Source organism: Gigantopelta aegis, chromosome 2, assembly GCF_016097555.1.
Source record: "Gigantopelta aegis isolate Gae_Host chromosome 2, Gae_host_genome, whole genome shotgun sequence".
NCBI classification, from domain to species: Eukaryota; Metazoa; Mollusca; class Gastropoda; order Neomphalida; family Peltospiridae; genus Gigantopelta; species Gigantopelta aegis.
The window spans coordinates 15,695,191-15,713,218 of NC_054700.1; the positions used below are offsets into that span (position 1 = coordinate 15,695,191).

Below are 18,028 nucleotides of genomic sequence, written 5' to 3' on the forward strand. Positions count from 1 at the left end.
GAAAATCCCTTTTTTCCAGTCTGGAACCAATTCTCAATCTCTGAGACCGAAATTATTTTTTTAAAATGTGTGTTTGCCGGTCCCACTTTTTGTCATTCTTGTCGGTCCGAAGCACCTGTCCGTTTCTATTATTGGAACAAATTCCTGTCAGTCAATTGGACCAGCCTGCCCAGACATCAGTATCTCTGCATGATTTGGAAAATAAAATGAAGCCTCCTCAAGGTTGACCTAGAAACATATTTAATATACAACCACTGATATTATATGCAGAGAAATATATATTTAATGTATAAGTTTAGTCATTAAAATGTCTCTATTAGTAGGCAGGGGCATGATGTAGCAAAGTGGTAGGTTTCGGATCAATCTCTGTCGGTGGACCCATTAGGCTATTTCTTTTTCCAGCCAGTGTACCACAACTGGTATATCAAAGGCTTTGACCAGTATGTGTTATACTGTCTGTGGGATGGTGCATATAAAAGATCCCTTACTACTAATGGAAAAATGTAGCATTTCCTTTCTAAGACTGTTAAAATTACCAAATGTTTGACATCCAATAGCCGATGATTAATAAAATCAATGTGCTCTAGTGGTGTCGTTAAACAAAACAAACTTTATTATTAGTCTACAACATTTTAACAATGGCAATAAACTCATAACAGTCTTTTTAATTCCACCACAAGTTCCAAGTCTCTTTCATATCCTCAAAATAAATAATCGCAATTGTCACGTCCGGATGAATTTCTCCATCTTTTGTTTGTAGTCTTCAGGAATGGCGCCAGCTGCCTGGAAGGTAAAACAAGTCTAGCTAATTAACTTTGTCAATCAAATTATACTGGGGTTTTTTCTCTAGTAACATACAAATCAGGCATTCAGGCATTTTATTTACGGTTATATGGCGTCAGACATGTGGTTAAGGACCACACAGATATTGAGAGAGGAAACCCGCTGTCGCCACTTCATGGGCTACTCTTTTCGATTAGCAGCAAGGGATTTTTTATATGTACCATCCCACAGACAGGATAGTACATACCATGGCCTTTGTTACACCAGTTGTGAAGCACTGGCTGGAATGAGAAATATCCCAATGGGCCTAATGACATTTTTATTTAACATTTTTAATCCACCATTACCAAGATTACACAAGATCAGTTTCTGATGGGTTCTGCAGTCGTAGGGCACGGGACTGAAAAAGCTTTCTATCCAATTTGAAATTCCGAGACCATCTCGGTGAACCGATGTGAAATGAATTTTTCAAATGTAGGTTACAGGGCAGTGTGAAAGTCGGCATTTCAAAATAGCATGACTGCATAATAATCAAGCTTGGAACATCTACTGGCAAGGAGACTAGTGATACTTGCCATCAACAATGATTTCAACTCTTGTGAATTGAGTTTTAGTCCTACCCTTGATGACCCTTCCAATATTTTAGTTCTGCTTGGAGAGAGAGAGAGATAGAGATTTTTCAAATGGGGGGGGGGGGGGGGGATGGGGGAACATCTACTAGCAAGGAGGTGATACTTGCCATCAACAATGGACTCTTGTGAATTGAGAGGGACCCTTCCAATATTTTAGTTCTGCTTGGAGAGAGACAGAGAGAGAGAGAGAGAGAGAGGGAGGGGGAGAGAGATCGACAGAGGGGGATAGAGAGAGGGAGACGGACAGAAAGACAGAGAGAGAGAGACAGACAGAGTATTTGTCCTCAATGATCAGGGTTTCTGCCAGAGGGTAAAATGGGTATGGTGCCATACTCTTATCATTACTGTATGATTTTCTTAAACTTAACCCTAAACCTAACCCATTTTCTTTCTGGGGGATGCCCCCATACCCCCTGCCGACTGCGGTTGCATTCAGCACACACACTGTAAAAATTCCATTCCATAGCGCCATACCCAAATATTTCTTTTTGGCAGAAACCCTGATGATTTCAACTCTTCTGCATTGACTTTTAGTTCCTAATCTTGGCCTATACAATGTTTTAGTTCTGCTTGTCATGAGAGAGAAAGAGAGAGACGGAGAAAGAAAGAGAGAGATTGAGATCAAGAGAGATATGGGGAGAGACAGGCAGAGAGAGAGGGGGGGAGAAAGAAAGAGAGATTGCGATTGAGAGAGATATGGGGAGGGAGAGAGAGACAGACAGACACATATATATACATTGACAGATATCTCATTTTACCTCTTCCCAATACTGGCATTCTTTCAGAACGTCCTTCTTCAGAGTCTCTAGCCTCTGCTGCCGGGGTCTGAGAGCTTCGTGTAACTGTCGGTTTTTATCTTCCACTTCCTTGAGAATCTTCTCCAGACTCGACCTCTCCTTGAGCTTTGTCGAATACACATGTGGTAATACATCTAACGACGGATCACCAGACGGCCTCCTAGAAACACAAGTTTAGAAAAAGTGTCTTTTTATATAATGGCGCAACTAGAGCATATTATTGATTAATTAATCATTGGCTGCTGGATGTTGGAACATCAGACCTCACTGTTTAAGGGGAGCTATCACTCCCGTGAGACTAGTTCAAGGGAAATACTTTTAGCTCCCTTAAGCATGATGTTTCTATATTACTAAGTGCAAGAATTAAAGGAATACTGATTCCCTCCCCCCACCCCTGGTAAATATTATTGTCAAGTATGTTTATACGCAGCAGTGCTTGCAAAGCACCTGAATGACATGTCCAGAAATTAAACAATGAATTGTGGCTCTAAGTAAGCATGGTCATTCCTCTAGGAGAATTTCCTGTTTAAGCAGTTCTTGACAACTGGTTTATCAAAAGGTGAGGTGTGTGCTCTCTTAACTCCGTCATGGCCGGTCCCGAGCCCGGATGAGAAAGGAGGAGGGTTGAGCGTGTGGCTAGCACCCCCACCTCGTAAAAAAAAACTACTTGCTACAGAAACATTGATGTGCTCGCCTGCCAGTGGAAATGTAAATATAAAAGATTCCTAGCTGCTAATGGTAATTTTTTTGCGGTTTTCTCAAAGACTATATGTCAGAATTACAAATGTTTGACATCAAATAGCCAATGATTAATAAATCAATGTGTTTTAGTGGTGTCGTTAACCAAAACAAACTTTAACTTTTAACTTTAGCTCCCTTTGGCATGTGAATTTATATGGTATCAGTATGGTAATATCTTAAATAGCTCCCAATAATCTACGTTAGAAATGATGTTTTGATGATTGATTACAATAATTAACTAAACAATTAACTGGATGGGTTCTAGTGGCATGATCAACTTTATAATGCAGGCCTCGCTGTGAAAACAATCGAGAGGAATTATTAATTGCTCCCCTTATATTGTGGAACTGTTTTATTTAATGACATATTTTATTTAGTTATATGGTGTCGGACCACACAGATATTGAGAGAGGAAACCTGCTATTGCCACTTCATGGGCTACTGTTTTCTATTAGCAGCAAGGGATCTTTTATATGCACCATCCCAGACAGGGTAGTACATACCATGGTCTTTGATATACCAGTCGTGGTGCACTGGCTGCAACGAAAAATAGCCCAATGAATCCACTGATGGGGATAGATCCCAGACCGACTGTGCATTGAGCGAGCGCTTTACCACTGGGCTACGTCCCGCCCCTATTCTCGTACGAAGAATTCTTATTGTGTAGCATCGCCTTAGGAGTTAAAATTCACTTTCCTCGAGCCAGTCTCAGGGGAGTATTAGGGAGTATTAGGGAGCGAGAGTGATAGCTCCTCTTAAATGGCAAGGTCTAATAATGAACAGTCTTGAAAAATACCAGAGTTCGACAAATCCGCTAGCCCGACGCCCGTGGCTAGTGGTTTTTAAGTTCGGGCTAGTGAGAAACGCAAAACAACTAGCCCCTGCGGGCTAGTGGTTTCCCCCCTCCTCTCGTCATCGCTCGATTGTGGGTTTTTTTCTTTCTTTCTTTCTTTTTCTCTCGGCTGAAATTTCGTTTAATAAATTTGATTGTGACGTTTGTCATCGAATAATATCAACAACGCACTCAGTATATAATAATAATCCACTTGAGCTAGGTCTGCAAACTGCAGTAACATGCTATCTCTACATCGTCACAGTTACAGCATGCATTGTTTACCTTTCCCTTTCAAGTTTCTGGCACAGGAAATAAAGTCTAATGACATGCGTGTTTTGATTGGTTAGACACGTCACATGGTAGTTAATCTCGCACATATGTTTTAGGCTAAGAACTTGGAAATCACCAATCGCGACGACAGGTTAATCTCAATCAAGTAAACCCCAGCCATGCTTTGAATTTCAGTGTTTGTTTTATTTACTTATTGTTTTCTAATTTAACACTTTGCTAACATGTGGTTATCGGCAATCAGTAAAACAATTTACTTTAATGGTAACCGCATATGCAATGACTCGGCTTGGCCTATTATGTGTAGCGGTTTGGATAATACGTCACAGCTGCCGATACAAGATAATACCTTTTTTGTTCATCAATTAACAACGGATTAGATGTCGCCGTTATATTCTTTTGATATCGGTCTGACACGGGGATAATGCCCTGTATTTGGCATCACTGTTCCTGGCGACATAAATAGTAGGCCCTAAATATATAACCAACTACCAAATACACTGAACCATCTATTACCGTGTGTCACACTGTCGTACCCTCATTTAAATTTAATTATTTTGATAGTGTGTTTAGATACCAACCAAGAGTTTGCTCAATTAATTTTCCCCGGGGGGAAGGCAAAAACGAAAACGGGACAATGACGATGGATCACACTTGACAAAAGACAAAACGTACAACACGACAAAAAACTAAAAGTTACAACATGATTTAAGTGTTTGTTTTATTTTACTGTTATACTCGTAAATATGTAATGTTACAAAAATTATATAAAAATCCAGTTATAATTGATCAGGAATTTGGGCTAGTGCTTTATCTTGGTGGGCTAGTGGTTTTCACAAACCCACTAGCCCTGTGGCTAGTGACTTTTCAAAATATTTGTCATACTCTGAAAATACTGTCTGGATTAATATGATTTCTCTGTATATCTTAATCTCTTACCATGCCTGCTCATCGGGACCTAAACTCGTTTCTTCAATGATCTTGTCTAGATTGTTCATCAGTCCAGAAATATTTTCTTCTTCAAACATCGATGAAATTTCATCCTTTGAAGGAAAGCAAAAACATTATACATTTTTCTTCTTCAAACATTGATGAAATTTCATCCTTTGAAAGAAAGCAAAAACATTATACATGTATATATGTATAAATAATGTATAACTAGTGAAACTGGACATTTCATTTTGACTTGATTTTCACATTGTTATCTAGTTGTCCTAGGCACACACCTCAGCAATTTGGACCATCTTTCCAAGGTAGGGTTTAACGATTAATCAGTCTTCACTATTATAAAAAATCAAGGTGAGTTGAAGATCACTCTCCTAAAATGATGCTTAGGGATCACACTAAAAAGAAATTTGTTTTAGCCGATTTTCAGATATGTTGGGCTTTTGTTTGAAAAATATGAAAAAGAAGCATATGTAAACAACATTTGCATAGACAAACACTAAATGTTGTAGCCATATTGTATAAAAATTAGCCGTTGGCTAATTTGGCAATGGGCAGGCGAGTCCTAGGTGCTAGATGAACAATCACATGAAGTGTATTGCAAGGCGATCAATCTGCCTCCCACCTAAATCTTTCCAGGTGGATGTGGAGGGCAGTGGGAGCAATTCTGATATTGATAAAGCCTGCCACAAATGAGAGCTAAGAACTGAGGAACAGGTTACTGAGGTTTTTGCTTTGGCATGGAGGCGATTTTGCTGTTTTTCACCACATATGCAAGGAACATTTCGTTTTCAGAATCTTGATTAGTGATATATCTAATAAATTGAAAATTGATCTGTAACTACTGTTTAATGCTTTAAAATTGTGGAGCGATCTCTGAAACTTGCGATACTGAACATAATGTTCCCTGATATGGTCACGAGAAAAATAACTATTTTGTTGATATTTTTGGCTTTGTGTGGCAAAAATCTCACTATGTGAGCAGCTGGAGCTGAATTCACCACATGACCAATAGAAACACGAAAACTGTTTCACCGACATCACTGTGACACTTACACTGTAGCTCATCGTGTGCAGTGAAACTGCTATGTGCGAGATGAGCAAAGTCTCAAGTAATGTTTTGTTCAGCTGATAACTCTTGTGTATAATAGGCTTTAGCCTTAAAGGGACAGACCTTAATTTTTAAACACTACGGTATATTTTTCACCTACAGTAGACCCTAGTTTCATAGTTTCAACCCGTAAAAATGGACACTAACTTTGGTTAATTTATAAACCAGTAACAAATATGGATACAACAGAGTGAAACAAGAGTATGTGGCATTGAAATACCCTTAAAAAAATAGACTAAAACATAACTGTTACTTCTCAGACGCACGTGCGTTTTTAAAAATGCATTTTGTGGTATTAGAAACACCTGGATGACCAGAAACACTCCGACTGTACGAAAATGGATAATCTAAACGATAAAATACAAGTAATGCTTGATTTCAGTGATCATAAACAGCTCTAATAGTAAAAAATATACCTTAGTGTTTAAAAACTAGGGTCCGTCTCTTTAAAGTTAAGGCCAAGTGCTTAACCACTAATCCACTGAGCTAGTTTTGTAAAACTTGGGTTACGTCATATTTCTTTAAATACTGTTCAAAACAGTCCCACTTACAAGTTAAAATGGAGAATAGTACATTTTACATAACTTAGTTTGAAATAACAAGTGAAACAGAAAGAATATTAATAGTTTAAATTATTAAATAAAAAATATACTTGAAAATATACTAGTTAATTATGTTGTGTAATACAAATGCTTTGGTTGTCAAAGTGTCGCTGTAATTAACATATAAAGGTTTGTGGTTTTTTTAACAACGCCACTAGAGCACATTGATTTATTACTCATCAGCTATTTGATGTCAAACATTTGGTAATTTTGACATAGCCTACAGACATGATTGTGCACCCTACCAAAAAAACAACAACCCTGATTTGACTCGAACATAGCGATGTTAATGCAGACTGAGAGATGACTTTCCAGTTGAGGATTTGGGGGGTGCTGTAACACAGTACGTCATTTTTTTCAAAAGAAAACCCCTGATTTAATCTGAACATAGTGATGTTAATGCGGACTGAGAGATGGCATTCCAGTTGGGGTTTTGGAAGGGGGCACTGCAAAACATGGGACGCCATTTTTTCAAAAGGCAAACGGTTTGCCAACTTATTAAACAGCAAATCATTGGTCTATTGGAAACCATGGGCCAATCACAATACGGGACAGTCAAGAAGTTCAGATTGTAATATTCGGCTATTTAGAATTTTTCAGTATACCCCAGCAAATTTCGTTTTCTCTGGCATCATAAATTAAAGGCGAAGTGCTCCGAATGACCACTCGCTAAAAATTATAACAAGTGGAAACTAAAAATTGGTAAGGGAATATTTAAAAAGTGGAAATCTGTTTTATAACGGAAAACAATCATGTCAGAGTCTATGAGGGGAAACCTGCTATATTTTTTTCCATTAGTAGCAAGGGATCTTTTATATGCACCATCCCACAGACAGGAGAGCACATACCACAGCCTTTGATATAGACCAGTCATGGTGCACTGGCTGGAACAAGAAATAGCCCAATGGGCCATCAGACAAACACTTTACTACTGGGCTATGTCTGTCCCTAATACCTAAGGTTTAAAGCATTACCATAATATTTGTCTGCAACTGACATTCCATCTGTTTGTGGATTTGTTTGAGGATTTCAGGACTGGACTGGGCTATGGGGGAGAGAACCTTTTCAATCCTGGCATACCTGCAAAATAAACAGTTTACATTTTCACACTGATTGCATTTTTGCACTCTAGTACTCACTCACCAATTGCGAATTTTAAAAACAATCAGCAAATTTTATTTTAATTTGGCAAAATAGTTGCTTGTAATACATGTAATTGAAATTTTGTCAGAAAGTAACCGTGTTTTTACAATTGTTTTTTTTTAGTTAATATTTATTTTTTCCAGTCCATTCTGACCATGTCAAGGTTGGGGAGTCTTGAATTCATGGCCTTACATCAAAGTGATATAATTTATATACAAGTACATGTATCTAATTTGTGGTATAATAATGTTATATAGTTATATAATGTTATTTGATACATAAATGCATTTGTAATGTTTCTGTATAAATTAAAGATTGGTAAAAAACTAAACAAATTTCTATGACGCATAGAATGGAAAGGACTGGAAAATATAAGAAAAGAAGAAAGAAGATATAATGGTTAAAACACATAATAATAAATTGATAAATAAATAAATAAACAAACAAACAAACAAATAAAACAAAGCAAATAAATAAATAAATAAACAAATAAAATAAATAAATAAACGCCAAATGAAAAAGACCTGGAATTTGAAACAAGCCATTGTTAGGAAATACATTTCAGTCAAACAGATTAAGCCATGATGTCCATTGTTCATTAAACATTTTGTAATTGCAATTCTTGTATAAAATAAATCTTTCTATTTCAAACTTGTTTCGCAAAATATTTTTAACTCCATTGATATTTAATATATTTTTCTGTACTTTCATACAATAGATATAATATTTAATGTTGATAATCAACCAATTTACAAAGTTACTATTTTTGTTATTGATCATACCAAACATAACAATATCTTGACTAAAAATAATGTCAATTCCGGTTTCAGTCAATGTCCATTCTCGTATTGTTCCCAAATGTGGTTAACCTTGTTACAGTCAAAGAAAAGATGTTGTAACATTTCACATTAAGTTTTGCAGAAGTCGCAAGCATTAGAATCTACGTAATGTATCATATACAAAAATGTATTAGTAGTCAAGATTCTGTGTAACCATGATAATGTTGTCTTTTACACATCGAAAAGGAATAACATAATACTTTTCCCATTTCTTTGTATCATACATGTATCCTTCATTTGCATATTTCAATTGTGCTTTTGGAATGACAGTTTGTGAATTTAACATATACGTATGTTTACAACCGTTTTTGTCTTTTAATAAATGTTTTATCTTAAACGGGAAAACAGGATTTTTAAGACTTGTAAAAGTGTCATCGTTTGTTTTCTAATTTGTTTATAAATGATTTAACAGCATTTGTTATTGACGCATATTCCAAGAAATTTGTATTTATATGATATTTTGTTACAAACTGTTCGTATATTAAAACATCACCTTGTTCGTTTAATAAATCATTAATAAATGTGATACCATTATTGATATGTTTGTATATAAATGGTTTGTTACCTATACATATTTTGCTGTTATTTCAGATATTAATACTTAATATATCATCCACACTTTGTGGGTTTTGAACTTTTTGTATATCTATCCAGCTGGACAGGATTTCTCTCCAAAACCTATTGCAAATATGTTCTATTTTGCACGTTAGGAAATAATCACCTTGTTTAATCATGTCTTTTAACGATATGTTTGTAATTGACTTTCACAAAGTGATCCACTTTGAGTTATTTAAAAACATTCTTCAAATCCAGAGTTCGACAAATCCGCTAGCCCGACACCCGTGGCTAGTGGTTTTTAAGTTCGGGCTAGTGAGAAATCCATGTACATTTCAATGCTGTTATAAAATGATTTATGTTTATCATTTTAATACCACCCCTTTCATAATCTTGCGTTATTAAATTTCGTTTCAATTTTTCAGTTTTACTCTGCCAGATAAATTAAAAAAATAATGTATTCATATGTTTTATCAGAATTTCATTTGGATTCGGTAAAGCTATTAATAGGTGAGTTAGCTTTGGCATTATTAACGTTTTCAATACTGTTACAGCAGGGCGGGACGTAGCCCAGTGGTAATGTGCTCGCTTGATGTGCGGTCGGTTTGGGATCGATCCCCGTCGGTGGACCCATTGGGCTATTTCTTGCTCCAGCCAGTGCACCACGACTGATACATCAACGGCTGTGGTATGTGCTATCCTGTCTATGGGATGGTGCATCTAAAAGATCCCTTGCTGCTAATCGAAAAGAGTAGCCCATGAAATGGCGACAGCGGGTTTCCTCCCTCAATATCTGTGTGGTCCTTAACCATATAACCGTCAATAAAATGTGTTGAGTGCGTTGTTAAATAAAACATTTCCTTCCTTCAATACTGTTATTCTTCCTAAAACCGTTAACTCTCATCAATTTTTGTACTTCTATTTTTTTTAATCATAATTCAGTTCGATTATATGTTCCATGTTTACTGAAAAGTTGATATCAAGCAAGTTAAAATGATTTGACCATTCTAACTTCCATCTCGTATGATAGAATACATCCTTTGAAAACCTTTTTCGTTCTATCCAAATAGCTTTAGATTTGGAAAAGTTTATTTTTAGGCCTGATATATATGCATAGTAGTCTAAAACCAAAAGTGTATTGTACAGGGACTCGGGAGAACTGTCAAGAATAAAACTTGTATCATCTGCATATTGTGAAATTAAATATTGTTCACCATCTATACTGATACCATTGATATTACTCGAGTTTCTTATTATAATTGCAAGTATTTCAGCACATAAAATAAATATATAAGGTGATAAAGGATCACCTTGTCTACAACCTCTTTCTAATTTAAAAGATTCAAATAAAAAATCAATTTTCTACGACACTAGAGAGGGAGTTATTGTAAAACGTTTTTATCCAGTTTTTGATAGATGATTTGAAATTAAATATATATCTAATACTTTATATATAAAGGACCAAGATAAAGAATCGAAGGCTTTTTCAAAGTCGATTAATAACAGCAATCCAGGAATATCACGTTCTTCGGTGTATGACATTATATCATAAATTAATCTATTATTTTATCCAATATATCTTCCTTTTATGAAACCAGTTTGGTCTTTATCTATCAATTTATCCAGAACACTTTTAATTCTGTTTGCAATACACCCCAATTCCTTTTTATAAGTAGTAATTTGGCAAACTTAAGTTTTACTCACCTTGGTTGGTTTATCAATGTTTTTTTATTTGGTTAGTTCTAATTGTTTTTAAAATAATGTTAGAATCTTAGATCATTCACTATTTATATTTTCACAATTGAACAAACCATACTCTTTTTAATACATGTACACACCCCTCCATCTTAAAATTCGAGAGGGCAGTCTGAGCTGGGGGCTGCTGGAAAAGCTGGCAAAAGACATTCAGCAGTGGCGATCTCTGGTTACAGCCGTATGTGCTTCTTAGCATGAAGGGGATTAAATAAGTACCATAATTTATGAGTTGCATAAAAACAGAGGTAATACTAGTGTAATAAATGAGCTTGTTTCACTTGTAATGTGTGAATGGTTTTCACACATCACTCGTTGACATAAAAATTGTATTCGAAAACCCCCATGAACAGCCTATATATTAATGAGTTTTCTCCTCATATTTCAATAATTTTTTTAATATAATCCATTTATGCATGTGGCATGGGATAAGCATGCACATGAATTTCGGGATTTAACCCCCCCCCCCCCCCCAAGTAAATTTGTTTCCAGTATATTGTTCGAGAGGGTATGACTCGACCCCACACAAACTTTTCTTGCCAGTCTAGACCTCCCCACGGTACCTAGTGACCTACCATAATAAAATGCATTCCAAAATTTTTTGCTTGATTTGGCAGATCACATGGTTCTAGGGCGGGGCATAACCCAGTGGTAAAGCACTCGCTTGATGTGTGGTCGGTTTGGGATGGATTTACGTCGGTGGGACCCAATAGGCTATTTCTCATTCCGGCCAGTACACCATGACTGGTATCGTCAACATCCCTAACTGCGTTATGCTTCAAATTCCGTTCAGTTTGTTTTCTCATGAACAGTTCGTGCAATCAACATCCGATTTGTTGTCCTCGGCATGTCGTTCATTTATGAGGTTTTACTTCACAGTTCAGGAACATTTTCATAAAGAATAAAGTTCACACAAGTAAGTATCTAAATACAAAACTTTACAAACCTCTAAAACCATTAATTTTACTAAGTCATTTTTGTTTATTCCTTAAAATTACCGATATCGGGTCCACATGACTCATAGAAATGGACTTAAAATGGAGAAAGATGAATTAACATTCGGTGCATGTCACATGACCTCACATGTGCCAGATCAACAAGGCCAAAGCATTTAATTTGTATGACTTTTAAGACCCCTGTTGTTAGAATTTGTTTTCAATTATTACATTCGATTTGCAAAAAGGTATTCTACATTTTTGTGCCTCTGTTGTAGTGAATAGTATTCATAATCCATTCATAATAATTGTAAATAATTTTGAGTGTATAAATTGTTTTAATTATGAATTAATTCATTTAAAAAATGATATTCAACAAACTATTCACTGGTATAAACATAATGCCTATCAGTATCGACATCAAGTTTTAGTGATGTGTGTTGATAAAACGCGGATCGGACCAAAACGCTTGACAAATTGAATTTTTCCTTTTAAAAAAATATTAAACTAAGTGTTCGTCAACTGTGCATATTTAAGAAACATATATTTTTTTCATGTAGTGGACTTAAAAATGAAAACTGACGAACCGCACATGCGTGTTAAGAAACTTTTTGCAAACGCATGCGCCTAAACGCAGTTAGAAACGTCGCACTCTTTCCTGTTTACCGGAGGGTGTTTCACTTTTGTTTACTAGAATGAATTTGTTTTACATCCACATTGTGGATTTTTTAACGTTAATTGATTGCAGTCTATTTTGTTTCAGGTATCGTAGCTGGAAAATGTAGAAATATTTCCGTAAATATCGTATTCGTGTTTTTGTCATTAGGTGAATGCAGTTTGGGACGTTGATGGTTACCATGGTATGTGACAGTGCTATCCTGTCTGTAGCCTGTAGGATGGTGCATACAAAAGATCCCTTGTTACTAATGGAAACATTTGGAAGCTGTTTCCTCTCTGAGAGTATATGTCAACATGACCAAATGTTTGGCATCCAACAGCCGACGATTAATAAAATCAATGCGCTCTAGTGGTGTTAAACAAAACAAACTTTAAATCATTTGGTCCGCGTTTTAGATCAACCCTTATAAACTACATTTTAAGGTTTATTCCCTGCTAACAATACACACACAGACCATTTTACCTAACAGCGGACAAACATTTTTTAATTGACGTTTGGATTCCATAATTCAATAATTGCATGCGTCTTCCGTCGGGGTCGTTTGTTTTCGCTGCCGAAGTTGTGACTTCTCGGACTTCTGTGTCCTCCATATTTTTAATTTTCCCGCCTCTGTATTTTTAGAACGGTGACTCGGACTAGAATGCAATGCTATCTTGCGGATTCTGATTTGACACTACGCCAAGATGCTTGGAGAGAGAGAGAGACGCACACCAACAGACACACAGATAGACAGACAGACAGAGACAGACATCTAGAGGGAGGGGAGAAGTCGCGCAATGTGCAAAATACATTACTACAACCAAAACATTAGTCCGAAGATATATTCGAGTTCGCCGAATAAAATTTACACTTTTATGTTAGGAGCAGCATAAACTGCGGATATTTAGTGCAACAAATAAAAATATAATTTTGATATTCTGCCGTATTTATTAGAGAGTTTTATATTTTAAATAAATATGATTATGTTTAAATTTTAAGAATAATTTTAATGTAATCAAAAATACTCGAGTAGTAAAAAGTGAATGCAAAAATGCGGTGCTACAATAAATTAACAGAAATTACTCCAGGAAGAAAAGTCTTGTTTTGCTTCGTTTTATTTATTTTCATTGTTCACGAATCGGAGAATTGTCATGCGCTCAAGCGGGCGATGATGTCAGCCTAAGTCATTACTGCAGTAAGTAGGCCTAATTACAAATTTGTGCATTTTTATCTTCATCGGTCTACAGGCTGGTAGGTACTGAGTTCGGATCCCAGTCGAGGCATGGGATTTTTAATCCAGATACCGACTCCCAACCCTGGGTGAGTGCTCCGCAAAGCACAATGGGTAGGTGTAAACCACTTGCACCGACCAGTGATCCATAACCGGTTCAACAAAGGCCATGGTTTGTGCTATCCTGCCTGTGGGAAGCACAAATAAAAGATCCCTTGATGCTAATCGGAAAGAGTAGCCCATGTAGTGGCGACAGCGGGTTTCCTCTCCAAATCAGTGTGGTCCTTAACCATATGTCTGACACCATATAACTGTAAATAAAATGTGTTGAGTGCGTTGTTAAATAAAACATTTCTTTTTTTTATCTTTTTTTTTATCTTAATTTTTCACACAGCAAAACTGAAACAGAACAGGTGCCAGTGAAAAAGTTTGTTTTGTTTAACGACACCACTAGAGCACATTGATTTATTGGAAAGAGTTCGACCCGTACCCCTCTGTATCAAAGGCTCTAAAGACTAACCCTATCCCTAGAACTACCCTAACCATTGAAAGGGGGTACGATTTATTAATCATCGGCTATTGGATATAAAACAGTTGGTTATTTTGAAAGTCATAGAGAGGAAACCTGCTACATTTTAACATTAGTAGCAAGGAATCTTTTATTTGCACCATCCCAAAGTCAAGATAGCACATACCACAGCCTTTGATATACCTGTCGTGTTGCAGTGGCTGGAATGAGAAATAGTCTGATGAGTCCACCGATGGGCATCGATCCTAGACCGAGCATACATTAGGCGAATGCTTTACTACTGGGCTATGTTTCCCCCACCCCCAGAAGCCGGTGAAATGAATGCAGGTCAACTTGCCCCAAAACCAACTCACCCCAGTGGTTGGTCAACTTGCCCCGCACTGTTTAGTCAGTTACCAATTCGCCCCAGTGTTTATCAACTACTTAATAATATGTTTTTAATTAAACATACAACTGTTTTGTTTAAATTTTTATTACCAGAAGTAGTATTTTATACTGAAATATCATGTTAAATTTTTTCAAGCTAACACCTTTTCCAACTTGCAGCTGTGGACTCGAAGACCAAACAACAGAGCATTTCCTAATGCATATACATGATTAATATAAAAACATTAAATTCAATATGATTTTGATTTTTAGTTTACTTGATAATATTCGGTAACATTCTGACCTTTTTGTTAACTAAAATAATAATGGCACATGTATTTCTTTTGTGTTTTCAGAGTTCTTTACAGTGGAAATGTCTTTGATGAAAATGTTTAGACTGACGATTTGTGGACCACGTGAAAGAACCAGTCTGCGATTCTGTAGACGTCATCGGTGTCTGGTGACAGCGGTTTTGGTGAATTTACTCATATTTTTCTATTTAGCAGTTTTACAACACAGGAGGTCTCACATCCTACAGCCCCCTAGTAGGCAGATAAGTGGAAAACGAATATCGGATGGAGACAAAGAAATCATAATACAGAAAAATACGGAAAGGTTGGTTACTGTAATCATACGAGACTTTGAAGAATTTGATAACGATGTTGTCAGCACAGTAAAATCATTTCACGATTTGAACAGTTTACTCAATGTCCTTGTCATATGCGACAAGTTACCGTATCCACCACTTTTATTCGACAAAAACTTTGATCACAGTCGACTGCAGGTTGTCAGTCTGACGATGAACCCACTGAAAAATCTCAGCTTCACCAGGCCAGAGACATTCATTCATACACCGTATGTGTTTATTGTTCCAGATTCGACAAAATTAGCCGATATGGAAAGTCTTTACAGTGCAATTAGCTTTCTGAAGAAGTCTGTGAATTTTCACTCATTAGCACTACCCGTCGCAGGTTCTCACCTTGAATGCCTGCTTGCAAAGGTTGACATCAAACGGTGGACTATGGAATATCTTGTTGATTCGGACACAAAAATGGGTTGTGATGTCGTCATGGGTGACCATGCATTATTAATAACAAAACAACATTTTTTACAATTAGCTGATCCCTTTTTAAAACCGTTTTCAGTTTCGTTTCACATTCAATCAATTTTAAGAAAGTGGAAAACATTTATATTTGATAATGTTGGACTAACGGTGCACAAAATATTATACAGTGAACCACATCATCGATGGAAACACAAACACAACACTAAACTGAGGCTCATGAATATGTATAAGAAATTGGGTATAAAGTTAGTTCAGCATAGTGATGGGAGGAAAGAGTGGCATGGCTGTACAAAAGAAACGCCCCGTTGTTTCGGCACGGTGGAAAACGATATGCCTGAATATTTATACCAAGGAAGATGGACTCCACCCTGCTGTCTTCGGTGTCTGCGCGACACGGCTAAACACGTTTTTAAAATTCTCGACAAATGTGGAGTCCGATACTGGCTGGAAGGAGGAAGTTTGTTGGGAGCTGCACGACAAGGGGACATAATTCCGTGGGATTATGATGTTGATGTCGGAATATACCAGGAGGACATTGAGAAATGTGAAAATCTTAAACAAATGAAAACTGAGAGTTTTGTAGATGATAAGGATTTTGTTTGGGAAAAAGCCATAGAAGGTGATTTCTATCGTGTTCAGTACAGTGAATCTAATCATTTACACATAGATTTATTTCCATTCTTTTCAAGGAACGGAACAATGACAAAACATACGTGGATGAAGTCACACAGACAGGATACAGAATTTCCAGAGAGATTTTTAAAACCATTGACTAAGATTAATTTTGCTGGTATGAATGTTTCTGCTCCAAATAACGTCAAGGAGTTTTTAGAACTAAAATTTGGAATTGGTGTAATTGAAAGTCCTAAATATCCAAATGCTGAAGATCCTTTATGATTATTAATCTCTTTTTGTTTTGTATTCCTGTTTATTAATGGGTTGTTTTTGTATTGCTTTATTTATAAATTATAACTGTTCACTCAACTTGCTAGTTTTAATCTATATTATCTATATTAGCTTGGACCACATTATTGCATGTTTTGATGCGGTAGTTAATACCTTCTTATGAACACTGACAGGAAAAGAAAGCAATTTCTGTTTAAAGTTTAAAGGGCTTGTCCAGAGTTTGCAAATTCAGCTTTAGATTTGCCTCTTGCTGGGGTTGGTATGCCGTATACTGATTTTAAATATAGTATCAACCAATTTATCTTTTTGACTTGACCACATGATTGGGACGGTGTGTTTGCGAACAAGCTTCATGCTATCAAGCCAGTCTTGGGAGAGTGGCAGTCCTCCTATAGACATTGTAGGAAGGATGAAATAGTCTTGTGTCATGCTCGCATCGGTTATATCTACTTGACCCATTCATTTATCTTGAAGAAAGATCCTCCACCTCAGTGTGAGTACTGTCAGTGTACTCAGACGATATGCCACATTTTGGTAGAGTGTAAGCATCGGACCGAAACTAGAAAAGATATATTTGGTCAAACAAATGTGATGGAATTATTTCGATTCCATCCAGAACTTATATTACAGTTTCTACGTGATACAGACTTTTATTCTAAATTTTAATTGTGTTCATCTGTGATATTTGTATTTTTTGCAGTTCTTTACAACTGTGTTTTAATTTAACTGTTGAATTTTTATATTGATGTTGTCCATCACTTTCGATTTGCCTTTACCATAGTTTGACACCCAATAGCCAATCTATTGTTCGTGCTGGGGTGTCGTTAAACATTCATTCATTCATTGCAGCCATTGTAAGATGTTTTACACCAACTGTCCAACAGTCTTTTAGACGAGTAAAATTACGTAACAAGTACCAGTGTCTGTTTATCCAATATGTTTGTAGTCCGATGCTAATGGTTGTAGCAGGTATTGTTAATGTTCTTTGTAATGTACAATTCTTCATACATACAAAATGATTAGATGGAAAAGTCTGATTTGTACTTCTACTTGAAAACAACGAATACCTTGTTTATACAGACACTGATATTCTAAACAAGAAAATATCTTTAATATGTAATTTTAGTCATCAAAAAGGATATCATAAACATGCTACAAAGTAAAGTTTGTTTTGTTTAACGACACCACTAGAGCACATTGATTAATTAATCATCGGCTATTGGATGTCAAACATTTGGTAATTTGGCATACAGTCTTAGAGAGGAAACCTGCTACATGTTTCCATGGGTAGCAAGAGATCTTTTATATGCGCCA

General features: G+C 36.3%; 2 protein-coding genes across 2 annotated transcripts; one reads left to right on the plus strand and one right to left on the minus strand.

Moving 5' to 3' along the window:
* Window positions 1-590: 590 nt before the first annotated feature.
* Window positions 591-13,237, minus strand: LOC121376953 (polyamine-modulated factor 1-like). The gene is made up of 5 exons (XM_041504766.1): window positions 13,100-13,237; window positions 7,709-7,814; window positions 5,016-5,119; window positions 2,174-2,372; window positions 591-783 (listed from the first exon to the last, which is right to left on the minus strand). Exons 1-5 carry the CDS (start codon window positions 13,225-13,227, stop codon window positions 724-726), a joined length of 597 nt encoding a protein of 198 aa, XP_041360700.1. The 5' UTR covers window positions 13,228-13,237; the 3' UTR covers window positions 591-723.
* A 476-nt stretch (window positions 13,238-13,713) lies between these two features.
* Window positions 13,714-17,387, plus strand: LOC121376962 (fukutin-related protein-like). Its single transcript, XM_041504775.1, has 2 exons — window positions 13,714-13,811; window positions 15,099-17,387. Exon 2 carries the CDS (start codon window positions 15,116-15,118, stop codon window positions 16,703-16,705), a length of 1,590 nt encoding a protein of 529 aa, XP_041360709.1. The 5' UTR covers window positions 13,714-13,811; window positions 15,099-15,115; the 3' UTR covers window positions 16,706-17,387.
* The last annotated feature ends 641 nt before the right edge of the window (window positions 17,388-18,028 follow it).